This window comes from Leptonychotes weddellii, chromosome 14 (genome assembly GCF_054177405.1).
Source record: "Leptonychotes weddellii isolate Sample4059 chromosome 14, ASM5417740v2, whole genome shotgun sequence".
Lineage (NCBI taxonomy): Eukaryota > Metazoa > Chordata > Mammalia > Carnivora > Phocidae > Leptonychotes > Leptonychotes weddellii.
The window spans coordinates 20,586,671-20,603,848 of NC_138382.1; the positions used below are offsets into that span (position 1 = coordinate 20,586,671).

The 17,178-nt window shown below is 37.9% G+C and overlaps 1 protein-coding gene across 2 annotated transcripts in view; it reads right to left on the reverse strand.

Annotated features, from left to right (window-relative positions):
- The window catches only part of FRMD3 (FERM domain containing 3), a 273,925-nt gene that overhangs the window by 1,364 nt on the left and 255,383 nt on the right, over window positions 1–17,178 (reverse strand). Inside the window, exon 14 of one of the 2 annotated variants that reach the window (XM_081802886.1) lies at window positions 3,545–4,003. In XM_081802886.1, the coding sequence (XP_081659012.1) occupies window positions 3,545–4,003 (459 nt within the window). Of the gene's footprint in view, window positions 1–352; window positions 4,004–17,178 lie in introns of those variants that run through there. The other variant, XM_081802885.1, reaches the window with a different exon arrangement.

Here is a 17,178-nt window from a genome sequence, read left to right on the forward strand (position 1 = left end):
CTTTTCTGCCAGAACTGATGACCTACTAATTTTTAACATTTGGAAATCCTTCCTCCTATCTATAATGAAGAACACCTCTCATCTATTTTCTCCATGCTCTGCTATTTCCCTAATTATCTTAATGCTATAGCTATCTTTTATGTTTGGGTCCATTTTCAGTACACTCAATATTCCTGGTTTTAGCCTGAGTGATTTCTGCAAAGGATTAATCCCATCCATTACCTGTGATTTTCTTTTCATACTATCACCATTCAAGGGTGACCTCATTCATGGTCCTATATGCAAATTTACTTTGTTGGAACTACAGAAAGGTACCATAAATAGCCTGAATAAAACTAAATGATTGCAGAAACATTTTTCCCCAGAGTATTTTTATTAGGGATTCCTGCCACCATATTAACATATAAAACAATCTGGATGTTGACATAGAAATGCAGATTTTACTATACAAAGATAAGGCTCCAATCACAGGTAACATGGCCCCCATATCTCTAGTATTTCAATGAAATCACCTTTTGAATTCTTCCCAGAGTTGTCTTTATAAATATTAGACAAACCACAAAATATATTCCAAATACATAACATTTTACAGTATGTTCCAAGCAGACAGAAATACACGATACTTTACCTACATTTTTTTTATGATCCAACTTGCATTAGCACTAAAGACAAGATTGTGTGTGTATATGTATTTGCCATATATGTGTGTATATATAACCACAAATGTACACACTTGTTTTCATGGAAAATTGAAACCTTTGAGACTGTGGGTTTTATCCCATGGTATCTGAGAGGGAAAAGGAATAATAACATGTCACAAACTCCTCAATTGGGGAAAAATAAACACAACTATGTTTGAAAGGCATATCAGTTGTGTGTATACAAATGCACACATATATACAGATTCATATATAAACACACCTATACCAATAATATGGAATATACATATACTCACACACTTGCTTTGAATTCTGTGTCTCACTATGTTATATACTCTCCATCTTTAGAAGCACTTTTCTCCTCATTTGATTCAGGCAGTGGGCGACTCTCTCCTAACAAAACTAAAGTGGATATTTCTAAAACGCTGATTCTATCCCGATAAAATGGCATCTTAGGATCCCAGTTTTATGTTTGGTGGCTGTTGCTTAAATTCGGCAGACCCTATTCTGTTAACTCCTTCGCTTAAAAACATTTCTATTCAATAATGACGTTCTTGCCTAAAAGAGATGTTAGCTGGAAATGTTAAAATATATTGATTACTCCCCAATATAAATCTGCATGGTTGGATTTTGTGGGGTATTGATCCTGTCAGTATTTTTCAGTGTTTTATGATGGGCCATATATTATATTTCCATAATTTAAAAATATTTAATATTACTTTAAAAGGGCAGGGCCTAGGTTGGTTATGGTTTGAACTTCAAAGGAAATGGTATGAAGCATGATTACAAGGGGGACTAATTCTGTGCAGACTACACTGGGGTACCCTTTTGTCAGAACATAGGACTTGGAAGTCATAACAAAGGGGTTCGATTTCAAAGCTGGCCATTTGAGAACTTCCAACATGAACTATATAAAATATATTCTATGTTGGTATCAAATTTCAGGTATTAAATATTCTTCAATAAAAAGCAAAATAAATCACTGAAAGCACAGGGGAGAGAATACCTTACAAACTTAATAGCAAATGTATATTCTAGTTTGTTCCACTGAAGGCTTTTAAAACTTATTATTTTCAAACTTAAATGTCTAATAGAGCACTCAGAGCTCCCATGAATGGCCAATTTAGAAATGATGCTAATGATAGAGTTGGAGCCTCTATTACAGTTAAGGAGAGAATACAGGCGCCCAATCTCTTTGTAAATGAAGGCAATAGAATATTCTCAGTCCATGGAGAAATTCCAATGCACTATGCCCTTAGCTTCATACTCTTTTCTTTCTCAGTTATATCGCAGTATTCGTAAGTACTCTGCCTGGGGAAGCATCAGAGCCTTTCTTTCTATGGTGGAGCTTATAGTATGAAGGAAGGTACTAGAACATTTGTTCCCTCTACTATCTGGTTAGAGAGTCCTTTTACTATTTCACCCATACTGAAATGCTAGATCCTCTAATGAGTCCCTTCCACTTTCTTAATGGAAGCCCCAATTCAAAATGAGTTAAGATCTTAAGAAAACCAGGAAAGGAAAAGAGGATAATGGCCACCAAATAGAAAGATCATCAGCATTTATCAAAAAGCCAAACTCCATTCTTTTCATAGCCTTTCTCTTACACACACTTCTTTTGAAATTTCTTCCATCGAATCAATGAATAGCATGAGGGACCCAAAAAATATGCCTTAAGGTTTCTCCACCTTTATTCAGATCCACTTAAATATATTCATCTCAACTCGGACAGCAAGTGCACATTCTTTACATCATCCAAAACCATGCATTACCACCACTTTCATAAAAGATGGTTTGCCTACCACCCCTTGCATACCAGCCTCACCAGAACGGTTTTGCTACTTGCCCAATGCCCATCTGCTTCTACTCTTGGGTTTAATGTACAATAATATGCAATTAACTAGTGTAACTTTTAACTTTTTTCCTTTAAAATGTTCTGCATCCCCAACCAAAATATATGGACGGAATGCAAATGAAGGTAGTAAGTCATCTTGTCCAAATGGACCACCCTGTGTCCACTTGAGTCTTCTTCGTTTCTACATCCTCCAGTTCCATCATCCATTTCAAGAGCTTACTACAGTGTCTCTCTACCTATTTTCTATCTCATACGCAGGTAACAACAAATTATGCCATTGGTTCAGCCAAAAATATTGTAAAAAACAAACCAGTGCCAAAACATTAAAAAATTCCTGACATACCCTTTGCGCATTAGTCTTACAATCTGTACACTTAAATAACTCCAGGAGGCTTCTTTTTTTTGCTAAAAATTTACCAAAATATTTTGAACACATAAAAATATTTTTAAAAAAACAAAACAAAAGCCCAGCATAAATTTAGTTGTATAGGCATCGGTTAGAGGACGTTGTTTTCACTAAGGATTATATTCAAAAACTTTCTCTTGGGTTGTTACTAAAATTCTGATTCTGAACCTTATAATGGTGCTAACTATTAAAAAAGGGGAAATCTAATTCAGCTCAATGTATTATGATAATGTCTGTAGTATAATAAAAAATAAACATATTTTTGGTTATTTAAAGGCCATCTTCCTGACCTGTAACTAAAATAACTGTATTTGACTTGAACTTATTTAACTGCAGTGAATTATGGAAAGCTAACTTAATCAGTTATGAGTAAGGAACACCTGCTCATGGCCCTGTGACCATTCAGAACCAGGTATTTGCTAAAAAAAACAAAAACCAACAAATCACTAGTATTGAATATAGCCCTTAGTCATATGAGATACGGACTTTATGAGCAACCCAGCATGTAGAGAATGAGGTTTACTTTGCCAGCCACCCACTCCTTTAGAGGGCAGTAGTATTCATAGTGAAACTGCTCAAACTCTGGCGTCTGGCGGATTTCACATAAGAAGGAGAGATCAATACCTGACTCCAAAAGGAGGAGGAGCAGGGGGAATACAAAGAGCAGCAGCCCCAGGCCCACCACCAGGAGCCTGGAAAAACTCTTGACCAGTGGGTTCACCCAAATATGGCCGCTCAGAATGTCATAGCTCCACGACAAAGCTTGGCGAGCCTCCTTCAGCTCTTCTTCTTCGGCCATCAAAAAGGCATGTTCGTCTGCTTCTAGTTCCTCAAATGAATCTGTGTCTTCTCTTTCCAACTCCAGCCTCGATGGACAGTCAAAGAGCATGTCAATCTCATCATCATCCACAGGGGTGGGGAGCAGGCTGGCACTTGGGTTGTAGGCCAGTTCGGAGATGGTCAGGGGCTCTTCTTTGATTTTCTCTTCCTCTTCACTTTGGGGGTTTTTATACTCCCGGGCTTCCTTCACTGGTGAGCTAGAGATCACAGGGGCAGAAATGTCTTCTTTGGGTAATGGAACACCTGTAAAGAGACATTTTTTTTTCCTTAACTTTATATTTCAGGTTGTTTTATCCCTCCCCCACGAAGATCTATAGATGGAAAACTAACAAAAGAAAAAAAAGGAACTCAAGGAATCCATGAGATTATTTTGCGGAATCCTTTTAACAAGGTCATTTTAGTACAAGACTCTAAGGTCAACATGCTAAACCCAAAATAAGCAACACCTCTCAAATGGTTGACAATACAGTATTTATATGTACAATTATGGTCTGCAAGCATAAGAGAATAAACCACTATTGTAATTTTGAGTGGTGTCTTTTAGAAAACATTTACTGTAATACTTCATTGGATGACAAATTATAGAATCTACTGTTCAATGATAGTCTACTTTTTATGTATTTTAGTCTTCATTCCAGGCACAAGTTAGTGGTTTCTAGGTTTATAGGACTGCAATAACTGCAATCATGTATGTACAAACTTGCATCTTGCTCCCTTCATTTAACATTTTAACTTAGACATTCTCCACTCATACAATCAATTAGTTGCCTATTGGCAAACATTTAGATTGCAGTTATAGAAAAAAAATAATAAAGATACTAGGAGGTATCTTTATATATAAAAGCTTTTTTACCCTCTTGTTTGAGTTCATTTGCCACAGAGAGCTGTCTGAAAATTGCTTTGTCAAAGGGCATGCATGTTATTTCTTAAAGTTTATCAGGGGAGAGTGGTTTCTCAGCTCTTCGTGTCAACAGATGGCAAACGGAGTTGCCTAAGGCCAGCTCTCCTCATTTGGAGCCTTGGGATCCTAGTGGGAAATAAAGGTCTGGCTTTATCAAAGCCATGTGCCTCAGGGTGGATCTACAATGTGATAAAGTGGTAGCCAGGTGCATTAAGTAACTAGAAACCAGCTTTTAACTACTACATTTCAGGATTTCTAAGACGTGCAAGAAGTGATATCACCAAGATGCCACCATAGGTCATACGGGACTTAGCTGTTGTTCTTGTGAGGGGGAGCAAACAACTATCCCTGGACATGACACCAAGGAGAGACACCTAGAACGTGGGAGTGAGGCTAAAGGAGCCCACTGCACCACAGAGAGCAAGAGAGACCACACCAGAAGGGTAGAGTCATGGCTACATAATGCCCCGTCCCTGGCCAGTGACCAACACCATACTTGGAAGTCTTATGAGAGCCCAGGGGTGATATCCAGGATTGGGGGTTGCCTCAAGGGAGCTGGATTTGCCTCCTCATGAGTATAGGGGAATCTGTGGGGCTCAAAAACTGGGACTCTGATTGGGACAGAGGAGCAGGGAGGGGGCTTCCCACAAGCAGCACTTGGATCTGGGCAAACCTAGTGCACACCTGCTGTGCCCAAGTAGAAGAGTGGTTCTGTTCATTTGCAGAACCAAGTCAGGGGTACCGTCTGACCCCTGGGAATGCAGCAGGGTTCAGGTCTGCTTGATTTGGGTCCTCAGATGAGTTTTATCAGCCCTGGAGCCTGGTCTGTCCCCTCCCTGGGCAGAAAAACTGAGTCCTAGTCTCACACTCTGTAGAGCCTGGCTCCTGGCCCCTCTCAACCAGAAAGCCTGTTGGTGAAAATTAAAAGTTGCTTGAAGGGGGCCTCTCAGGCAAAAGAGTTGAGGTTGAGTCACAGCTCGAGGCTGTGGACAGTAGTCCCCAGGCCCACGTGACAGAAGGGCTGGGGAGAACACCTGTAAGCTACATGACTTGGCAACTCTCAGGCTGAGGGGTAGGTGCGTAGAGCTGACTGCCTTCAGAGCAAAGCAAGGGGTCCTGTTCGGCCAGAAAAACTGCAGCATGAGTCAGCTAAGGTAAGGACAACAAAGAGCCTTACTGGCCTCTGAGCTGCTTCTCCTGTTGTGTCCAGTCAGGGAGACTAATCCATAGCCCCACTCATTGCTGAAGAGGCTTCAGCCCCACTGACCAAGGAACTTCACTAGAACGCATCAGAAATTGCATGGCCCATCCAGCAGCCCTGCTCCCAGAGAGCACACACCCTGGGGCTTTCCTTGCCTGCAGAGCAAAACTGGTAGCCTCACCTGCCCAGGATATCCCATGCACACTCTTATTTGATTCAGGTCCCCAGACAACAAACTATGCAGGCCCTGGGCCCTGTCTTGCTGCCCTAGCAGGGCAGGGAAGCTAATTCATAACCCCACTTTAACTGCTGAGTATAACACCCAGTCGTGACCATCTAGTAAGATTACCCAGAGAATCCAGGCAACTGTGGTGCCCATCCTACAGCCTCACTTGGGCAGGAAACCAAGCCAGCAGTCCTACCCAGCTGTTCTCAGTCAGTGGCACACCCACACACCCTTGACCTCAGAGCTTAAACACTTGCCATGCCCCCAAAATAGCCCCTAACAGTAGGCCTACCTGCCCGAGGATGTTACCAGTAGACACGTTCAGAAACCCAAGCAGAGCTGTTGAAGAACACTCTCTGCCAAAATGAACCTGCAAAGTCTGGGACAGGAGATCACTTACCACTTGCAGATACCAAAGTAGTTCACTGGTGATCAATCATCACAATAAGTCAGGTAAATATGACCACACCAAAGCATACTAATTAAGGCACTAATTACTAACCCTAGAGAAACGGAGATCTGTGAACTGTCAAAGAATTCAAAATAATCCTCTTAAGTTTAGTGAACTACAAGAATGCATAGGTGGCTAAACAAAATTAGGAAAATGAAAAATGAATAAAATGAGAAGTTCAACAAAGAAATAGAAACTATCAAAAAATAAAATCCTAGAGCTGGAAAATACAATAACTGAACTGAAGAATTCAATAGAGTGATTCAAAAGCACACTTGACTAAGCATAAGAAAAAATCAGCAACCTGCATGACTGGACAAATTATCCAGTCAGAAAAACAAAAAGAAAAAAATGAAAAAGTGAGGTCACAGCCCATAGAACTTATGGGACACAATGAAAGAAACAATATCGGCATTATGGAAATTCAAGAAGGAAAAGAGAAAAGGGTAGAAAGTACATTTAAAACAACAATGGCTGGGCTTCTGATCTAAGATAGCAATATAGGAAGACCTGAACATACTTCCTCCACATACACACCAAATCTACAGCTAGTTATAGTGCAGTTCCTCCTGAAGACCTGAGGGCTGAAGTAGCAGCTTCTGTACAACATGATAGAACACAGAGAAGGGCAAGAGAGGTGGAGACACTGTAATGAAGAAAACCCCTACCCCTGATGCTGCAAACTGCACAGGGGAGGGATAGTACTGAAGGACTGTGCGTGGATTCATTGCTCTGGAGCACAGAAAACAAGCTGTGGTTAAAAGAGCAACTAGAATATGAAAGATTAAGCCCTAGAACTCTGCCAGATGGCAGCAGAACTGCTGGAACTCTCTTTGGGTCAGAGGGACTGGCAAGCACCATGGTTTACATTCCCCCTCCACCTTGATAGCACAGGTGGGAACAGGGTCTGGATAGAATAACCAGCCTGCCACCCCAGCGAGCTCTGGGCACCTAGCCCAGACCAGTCCTGCATGCCCTGGGGCACACAAAAAGAGCTGTGGTTTAAAAGAGCAGCAAGGATATAAAGGATCCAGCCCTAGAACATTGCCAAATGTCAGGAGAGCTGCTGGAACTCTCTCCAGGTCAGAGAGGCTGGTGACCCACCATACTTTACAGTCTCCCTCCATCTTGATAGCATGGATAGGAGCAGGGGCTGGGAGCCCTAGCTTATTGCCTCAGTGAATCATGGGACCCTAGCCTACACCACCTTCAATTGTCCAACCAGAGTGGCCCCAGCACAGCACACAATGAGATGTGCCTAATCCAGTGCTCACTATAGCTCCAGCTATCTTACCAAGGTATCACAGAAGCAAAGTACCCTGGAACACTTCAGCTCCAGATGACTTGCTAGGGCACCCTCATACCTGCTTCAGGTCCAGCGACCCTAGCCAGGGCACTCCCTGCAGAAAGCACCCTGGGAACACCCAGCTAAGTACCTGCCTCAGTTCCAGCCACCTACCAGGGTGCACCCCGTGTGAGTACCCCAGGACCCCTTGGCTTATACCCACTTCAGCTTCAGCAGTTTTGTCAGGGTGCCCTCAGCAGAGTGAGCCCTGGAACCCCAGCCCACACCAGTCACAGCTTGAGCCAGCCAAAGTGCCAGGAACACACAGTTTAACAGGGGATGACCATACACAAGGCCATTCCTTTGTGTTTGGAAGAAGTAGTTGTTCCACCTAATTCATAGAAACAAACACAGAAAGAATAACAAGACAAAACCACAGAAAAAGAACTAAATGAAATGGAGATAAGCAATCTACCTGATGAGTTTAAAGTAATGATCATAAAGATGCTCACTGGCCTGGAGAAAAAAGCTGGTGAACTGAGAACTAAACCAAAGAAATGAAAAATATAAAAAATGACCAATCAGAGTTGAATAATACAATAACTGAAATGAAAAATACACTAGAGAAGATCAACAACAAACTAGTAGATGCAGAAGAATGCACATATCCGTGATCTGGAAGGCAGGATTAGAAAGAATTTTTAAAAGTGAGGACAGGTAAAGGGATCTCTTGGTCAACATCAAGCAAACATACAATCACATTATAAGGGTTCCAGCTGGAAAAGAGAGAGGGGGCAGAAAACTTACTGGAAAAAATAAGAGCTGAAAACTTCCCTAACCTGTGGAGGGAAACAGACATCCAGGTTCAGGAAGCAGAGAGAGTTCCAAACAAGATGGACCCCAAGGAGGTCTACACAAAATAATTAAAATGTCAAAGATTAAAGATAAAGCTTGAATTTTAAAACCCACAAGAAAGAAGCAATGAGTTGCAGCTAGTACAAGGGAAACCCCATAAGGCCATCAGCTGATTTTTCAGCAGAAACTGTAACTATATCATGCCACTCCCTCCTGGCCTGCAAAGTGCTGAAAGGAAAAAAACCTACAACCAAGAATACTCTACTTGGCAAGGTTATCATTCAGAATTTAAGGAGAAATATGGGGTGCCTGCGTGGTGCAGTCAGTTAAGTGCCTGACTCTTAGTTTCAGCTCAGGTCATGATTTCAGGGTTGTGGGATTGAGCCCTGCATCAGGCTCCATGCTCTCCCTCTCCCTCTGTCCCACCCCTGCTCTCTCTCTCTTTCTCTCTCTTTCTCTCAAATTAAAAGCAAAACAGAAAAATTGAAGGAAAAATAAAGAGGTTCTCAGAAAAACAAAAGTTAAAGGAGGTCATCACCACTAAACTGGCCTTATAAGAAATGTTAAAGGACTTTAAGTAGAAAAGAAAAGGCCATGGTTGAAAGTAGAAAATAATGAAAGAAAACAATATTCTAACTAAAAGCAAAAATCCAATAAAGGAAGTAGAACAAATACAAGCTAAAAAAAAAAAAAAGTTAAAATACAGAAGTAAAATCAATTATATCTTAAAAGTTAAGGGAACTCACAAAATGAAAGGATGTAAAATATGACAACACATACATAAAAAAGTGGAGGGGGGAGTAAAAATGAAGTTCTTTTAGACTGTGTTCAAACTTAAGAGACCATCAACTTAATATAGACTGCTATATATATAGGATGTCATATATGAGCCTAATGGTAACCACAAATAAAAAACCTGATATAGATACACAAAAAATAAAGAGAAAGGTATTGAAACCATAAAACTAAAGAAAGTCATCAGTCACAAGGGGAGAGAACAAGAGAAAAAAGGGAGAACTACAAAAACAACCAGAAATCAACTAAGAAAACGTAAATGGTCGAAATGCTCCAATCAAAAGATATAGGGCAGTAGGACGGATAATAAAAACAACAAAAACCCAATCCATTTATATGCTGCCTACAAGAGACACATTTCAGGACCTAAAGATACATACAGACTGAAAGTGAAATGATAGGGAAAAAATTCCATGCAAATGGAAGTTAAAAAAAGGCCAGGGTAGCAATACTTGTATCAGACAAAAGAGATGTTAAAGTCTGTAACGAGACAAAGAAGGACATTACAAATGGTAAAGGGATCAATCCAACAAGAGGATATAACAATTGTAAATATATGTGCAACCAGTGTTGGAACACCTAATATATAAAGTAAAAAATGAACAGACACAAAGGGAGAAACTGACAATAATAAAATAATGGTACAGAACTTTGACACCACATTTACATCAATGGATAGGTTATCCAGGCAGAATATCAATAAGGAAATCATATCTTTGAACAACACATAAGTCCATCTTATCTTAACAGATATATACAGAACAGAATATACATTTCTTTCAAGTACACATGGAACATTAGATGAAATAGATCACATTAAGCCACCAAACAAGTCTCAATAAATGCATCTTTTCTAACCACAGAGGTATGAAACTAAAAATTAATCACAAGAAAAAAAAAACTGGAAAAAAAAACGTGGAGATTGATCAATGGGTCAATGAAGAAATCACAGAGGAAATTGAAATGAGAACACAAAAGTTCAAACTCTTTGGGACACAGCAAAATCAGTTGTTAAGGGGGAAATTTATAACAATTCAGGCCTACCTTAAGAAACAAGAAAAATCTCAATCTAACCTCATCCCTAAAAGAACTAAAAAAAGAACAAATTCCAAAGTTAATTGAAGGAATGAAATAATAAAGATAAGAGCACAACTAAGTGAAATAGAGACAAAAAACAACAAAACACAACAGAAAAAAAAATCAATGAAACCAAGAGCTGGCTCTTCAAAAAGATAAAATTGATAAACCTTTATCCAGACTCACTAAGAAAAAAGAGAGGAACCAAATAAAATCCTAAATGAAAGATGAGAAGTAATAACCAACACCACAGGAATACAAAGGATTATAAGAGACAACCACAAAAATTGTATGCCCACAAATTAGACAATATAGGGGAATTGGATAATTTCCTAGAAACATACAATCTTCAAAATATGAATCAGAAATAGAAAATATGAACAGACCAATTACAAGCAATGAAATGGAATTCATGATCAAAAAACTCCTGACAAACAAAAGCCCAGGACCAGATGGATTCACAGGTGAATTCTACCAAACATTTAAAGAAGAGTTTATACACATTCTCCTCAAATTATTCAAAAAAATGGGAGAGGAAGGAAAGCTTCCACATACATTCTGCAAGGCCAGCATTATCCTGACACCAAAACCAGACAGACACTACAAAAAAACAAAACAAACAAACAACAACAGAACTACAGGCCAATTTCCCTAAAGAATACAGATCCAAAAATCCTCAACAAAATATTAGCAAATTACATTCAACAATACATTAAAAACATCATTCACCACAATCAAGTGGGATTTATTCTGAGGATTTATTCAGTATTCACAAATCAATGTGAAATACCACATTAAGAAAATGAAGGATAAAAATCATATCTCAATAGATGCAGAAAAAGCATTTGACAAAGTACAACAGCATTCATGATAAAAATTCTCAATAAAGTAAGGTTTGAGGGACCATACCTCAACATAGTAAAAGCCATATATGTAAACCCACAGCTAACATTATACTCAATGGTGAAAAACTGAGAGTACTCTAAGATCAGGAACAAGAGAAAGATGTCCACTCTCACCACTCTTCTTCAATATAGTGCTGGAAGCCCTAGCAGTCAGTCCTAGCAATCAGACAAGAAAAAGAAATAAAATGCAAGAAGTAAAACTTTCACTATGTACAGATGACATGACACTATCCACAGAAAACCCTAAAGGCTCCACCAAAACCAGAAGTAATATATGAATTCAGTAAAGTTGTAGGATATAAATTAATACATAGATATTGGTTGTTGCTATTCACTAATAATGAAATAGCAGAAAGAACACAATTCCATTTACTAAGTGTGCTAAATACCATTTACAGTTGCACCAAAATGAATAAAATACCTATGAGTAAACTTAACCAAGTAGGTGAAAGACTTGTACTCTGAAAACTATAAAACACTGACACAAGAAATTGAACACAACACTAACAAATGGAAAGATATTACATGCTCATGGATTGGAAGAATATCATTAAAATATCCATACTACCCAAAGCAATCTATAGATTCAATGCAATCTCTATCAAAATACCAACAGTCTTTTTCACAGAACTAGAACAAATAATCCTAAAATTTGTATGGAACCACAAAAGACCCCAAATAGCAAAAGCAATCTTAAGAAAAAAGAACAAAGCTGGAGGTATAACAATTCCAGATTTCAAGATATACTATAAAGCTGTAGTAATCTGGCACAAAAACAGACACATAGATCAATGGAATAGAATAGAGAGCCCAGAAATAAACCTACACTTATATGGTCAATTAATCAATGACAAAGGAGGCAAGATACACAACGGGGAAAAACAGTCTCTTCCCAGTGCTGGGAAAACTGGACATGCAAAAGAGAAACTGGACCACTTTCTTACACCATACATAGAAATAAACTCAAAATTGGTTAACAAACTAAATGTGAGACCTGAAAGCATAAAACTCCTATGTCTTAGCAACATTTTACTAGGTATGTCTTCTGAGGCAAGGGAAACAAAAGCAAAAATAAACCATTAGGTCTATATCAAAATGAAAATGGAAAAGGAAAACATCAACAGAAGGAAAAGGCAACCTACTGGAATGGGAGAAGATATCTGCAAATGATACATCTGGTAAGAGTTTAATGTACGAAATATATAAAGAACTTATATAACACAGCACCTAAAAAACAATTTGACAAAAACTAGACAGAGGACCTGACTAGACATTTTTTCAAAGATGACAGAGTGAACAGAAACATGAAAATATGTTCAACATTAATCATCAGGGAAATGGATATCAAAACCTCACCTCTGAGCTTATCACCTGTCAGAGTGATAACCTCACACCTGTCAAATGGCTAGACTCGAAAAGACAAGAAATTACAAGTGATGGTGAGGCTGTGAAGAAAAGGAAAATCGTGCATGGTTTGTGGGAATGTAAATTGGTGGAGCCACTGTGGAAGAGAGTATGGAGGTTCCTCAGAAAATGAAATAGAGAAATACCGTTTGATCCAGTAATTGCACTACTGAGCATTTACCCAAAGAAAATGTAAACACTCATTTGCAAAGATACATGCATCCCCTATGTGTATTGCAGCATTATTTACAATAGCCAAGATATGGAAGCAACCCAAGTGTCCACTGATAGATGAGTGGATAATGAAGATATGGTGTTTATATACACCATGGAAAATTAACTAGCCATAAAAAAGAATGAGGTCTTGCAACAACATAGATGGACTTAGAGGGTGTTATGCTAAGTGAAATAAGTCAGAGAAAGACAGATATAAGATGATTTCACTTATATGTGGAATATAAAAAACAAAACAAAAGCAGAAACAGACCTGTAAATACAGAGAACAAGCTGATCGCTGCCAGGGTGGGGTGTGCAAAATGGGTGAAGGGGAGTGAGAGATACAAGCTTCTAGTTATGGAAGGAGTAAGTCACAGAGATAAAAGGTACATACAGCATAGGGAATATAGTCAATAGTGTTGTAATAGTGTTGTATAGTGATAAATAACAACTATACTTGTGGTCACGGTAGCATAATGTAAAGAGATGTCAACTGTACACCTGTGACTAATGTCACATTGTGTGTCAACTATACTTCAATTTTTTAAAAAGCAACAATGGTGGAAAACTTCCCCAACCTGGAGAGAGAAATAGACATCCAGACCCAAGAGACCCTGAGGACTGCCAAATAGGCTGAACCTGAATAGGGCAACACCCAGTCACATAATTAAATTGTCAGATGTGAAAAACAAAGAATTGTAACAGCAGCAAGAGACCAGAGAGAAGTTACATACAAGGGAAGCCAAATGAGACTTTTGGTGGATTTTCAACAGCTACCTTTCAGGCCAGAAGAGAATAGGATGACATATTCAAGCTACTGAAAACAAACAAACCTGTTAAATAAAAATGCTATACCCAGTGAAGCTGCCCTTCAGAAATGAAGAAGGGATAAAAACTTTCCAGAATAAACAAAAGCTGAGGAAACTCATCACCACTAGATCTGCCTTACAAGAAATGCTAATGGGAGCTCTTCTGTGGAAATAAAAGGGTACTAATTAACATAAAAATTAAGAAGGCAGTGTAAAACTCATCTGTAATGGTAAAATATAGTCAAAGTTAGATTGTGTAGTATGGTAAAGGTGGTATGTAATTCACTTACAACTTTAGTTTAAAAGTTAAAAAACAGTAAAAATAATCATAACTAAAATGATCTGTTGTTACACAATATAAAAATATGTAAATTATAACAATAATCTAAAATGTAAGGGAGAGCAGAAGTCAAAGTGTAAAGCTTAGGAATTCTATTAAAGGTTAAGTTGCTATTATTTTCAAATAGGGTGTTGTAATTTTAAGATAGTTTATGTAAGTGGGGCACCTGGGTGGCTCAGTTGGTTAAGCGGCCAACTCTTGTTTTCAGCTCAGGTTATGATCTCAGGGTCCTGGGATCCAGCCCTGCATTGGACTCCGTGATCAGTGGGGAGTCTGCTTCAGGATTCTCTCTTTGCTCCTTCCCCGCCCCCCCACACACACTCTCTCTAAAATAAATAAATCTTAAAAAAAAAAAAAAAAGTATTTTATGAAAGCTTCATGGTAACCACAAGGGAAAAACCTGTAGTAGTCACACAAAAGAACATGATAAAGAAGTCAAAGCCTACTGATACCACAAGACACCAAAACATTAAAAAAAAAAAAGGATAAAAAAGAAGGAACAATGAACAACATGGCAATAGTAAGCCCTTACTTAGCAATAATTACTTTAAACACAAACAGATTAAATTCTCCAATCAAAAGACAAAGAATGGCTGAGTGGATTAAAAAAAATCCAACAATATGCTGCCTATAGGAGGCTAACTTTAGCATTAAAGACACACATAGCCTGAGAGTGAAAGGATGCAAAAAGATATTTCAAGCAAATGGTAACAAAAAGAAAGCAGGGTAACTATTCATACATGAGACAGAACAGTCTTGTATGATCCTTTGTATTTCTGTGGTATGAGTTGTAATGTTTCCTTTTATAAAGCTGGCATTGCCCTGATAACAAAGCAGAAAAGGACACTACCAGCAAATTACAGACTAATGTCCCTGATGAATATAGATACAAAAATTCTTAGTAAAATAATAGCAAATCAAATTCAGCAGCACACAATGAAAGGGTCCTTCACCATGATCAACTGGGAGTTATACCTGGGATATAAGGTTAGTTCAACCTGGGATGCAAATCAATCCATGATACATTACATTAATAGAATGAAAAAAGAAATCCTATGATCATTTCAATAGCTGCAGAAAAGCATTTGACAAAGTTAAACATCCACTTATGATAAAAACTCTTAACAAATTAGGTACTGAAGGAATATACCTCAACATAATAAAGATCATGTATGATAAGCCCACAGCTAACATCATACTCAATGATTAAAGGTTGAATGCTTTTCCTCTAATATCAGGAACAAGACAAAGTTGCCCACTCTCACCACTCCTACTCAACATAGTACTGGAAGTCCTTGCCAGAGCAGTCAGTCAAGAAAAACAAAAGGCATCAGAATTGGACAGGAAGAAATAAACCTGTCTCTATTTATAGATGACATGATTTTATAAACAGAAAATCCTAAAGATTCAACTAGAAAGCTGTTAGATTCAATAAATGAATTTGGTAAAGTTGCAGGATATAAAATTAATACACAAAAATAAGTAGTATTTCTATACACTGAGTTATCTGACAAAGAAATAAAATAATCCCATTTACAATAGCATCAAAAACAATAGAATACTTAGGAATAAACTTAACCAGAGGTGAAAGATCTCTACTCTAAGAAAACTATAAGACACTGATGAAAGAAATTGAGAGGACATAAATAAATGGAAAGATATCCCATGTTCATGGATCAGAAGACTTAATATTGTTGTTAAAATGTCAGTACTACCAAAAGCTATCTATAGATTCAGTGCAATACCTACTAAGGTTCCAATGGCATCTTTTATAGAAGTAGATAAAACAATCCTAAAATTTATATGGAACCACAAAAGACCTCAAAGGGCCAAAACAATCTTGAGAAAGAAGACAAAGCAGGAGGCATCACACTTCCTGATTTCAGTAACCGACAGTAATCAAAACAGTACGGTACTGGCATAAAAACAGACAAAAATATCATGGAACACAATTGAGACCCAAGAAATAAACCCAAGCATATCTGGTCAAGTAATATTTGACAACAGAGCCAAGAATACTCAGTGGAGAAAAAGACAGTCACGTCAATAAAATGGTACTGGGAAATTTGAATATTCACATGTAGAAGAAAGAAGCAAGACCATGTTCTTACACTACTCACAAAAATTAATTCAAAATGGATTAAAGACAAACATAAGACATGAAACCACAAAACTCCTAGATTTAAAAAAAACACGGAAACAAGCTCCTTGACATAGGTCTTGGCAATGATTTTCTAGATATGACACCTAAGTTATAAGCAACAAAATAAAAGATAAACAAGTAGGACTATGTCAAACTATAAAGTCCTTCCCAGCAAAAGAAACAATCAACAAACTGAGAAGACAACCTACAGAATGGGAAAGAAATATTTGCAAACCGTTTATCTGATAAGGGGTTAATATATTAATATATACAGAACTCCTACAACTAAATAGCAGAAAAACAGAAACAAATAATCCAGTTATAAATGGACTAAAACCCTGAATAAACATTCTTCCAAGAAGATACACAAACAGCCAAAAGGCACATGAAACAATGGTCACTTATATTCTCAGTAATTGAATTAAAAAAAAGGAAAGAAATCAGATTCATGGTTACCAGAGGCAATGGGTGGGGGGAACTGGAGGAAGGGGATTAAAAAGTATAAACTTCCAGTTATAGAATAAATAAGTACTAGAAATATAATGTTAAATATGATGACTACAGGTTAACACTATTATATGATACACAAGAAAAGCTATTATAATAGATAAAAGATCCTGAGCGTTTTCATCACAAGGAAAATTTGTTTTTTAAAAATTGCCTCTATAACAACCGACCGAATGGGAGAAGATATTTGCAAATGACATATCAGATAAAGGGCTAGTATCCAAAATCTATAAAGAACTCATCAAACTCAACACCCAAAGAACAAAGAATCCAATCAAGAAATGGGCAGAAGACATGAACAGA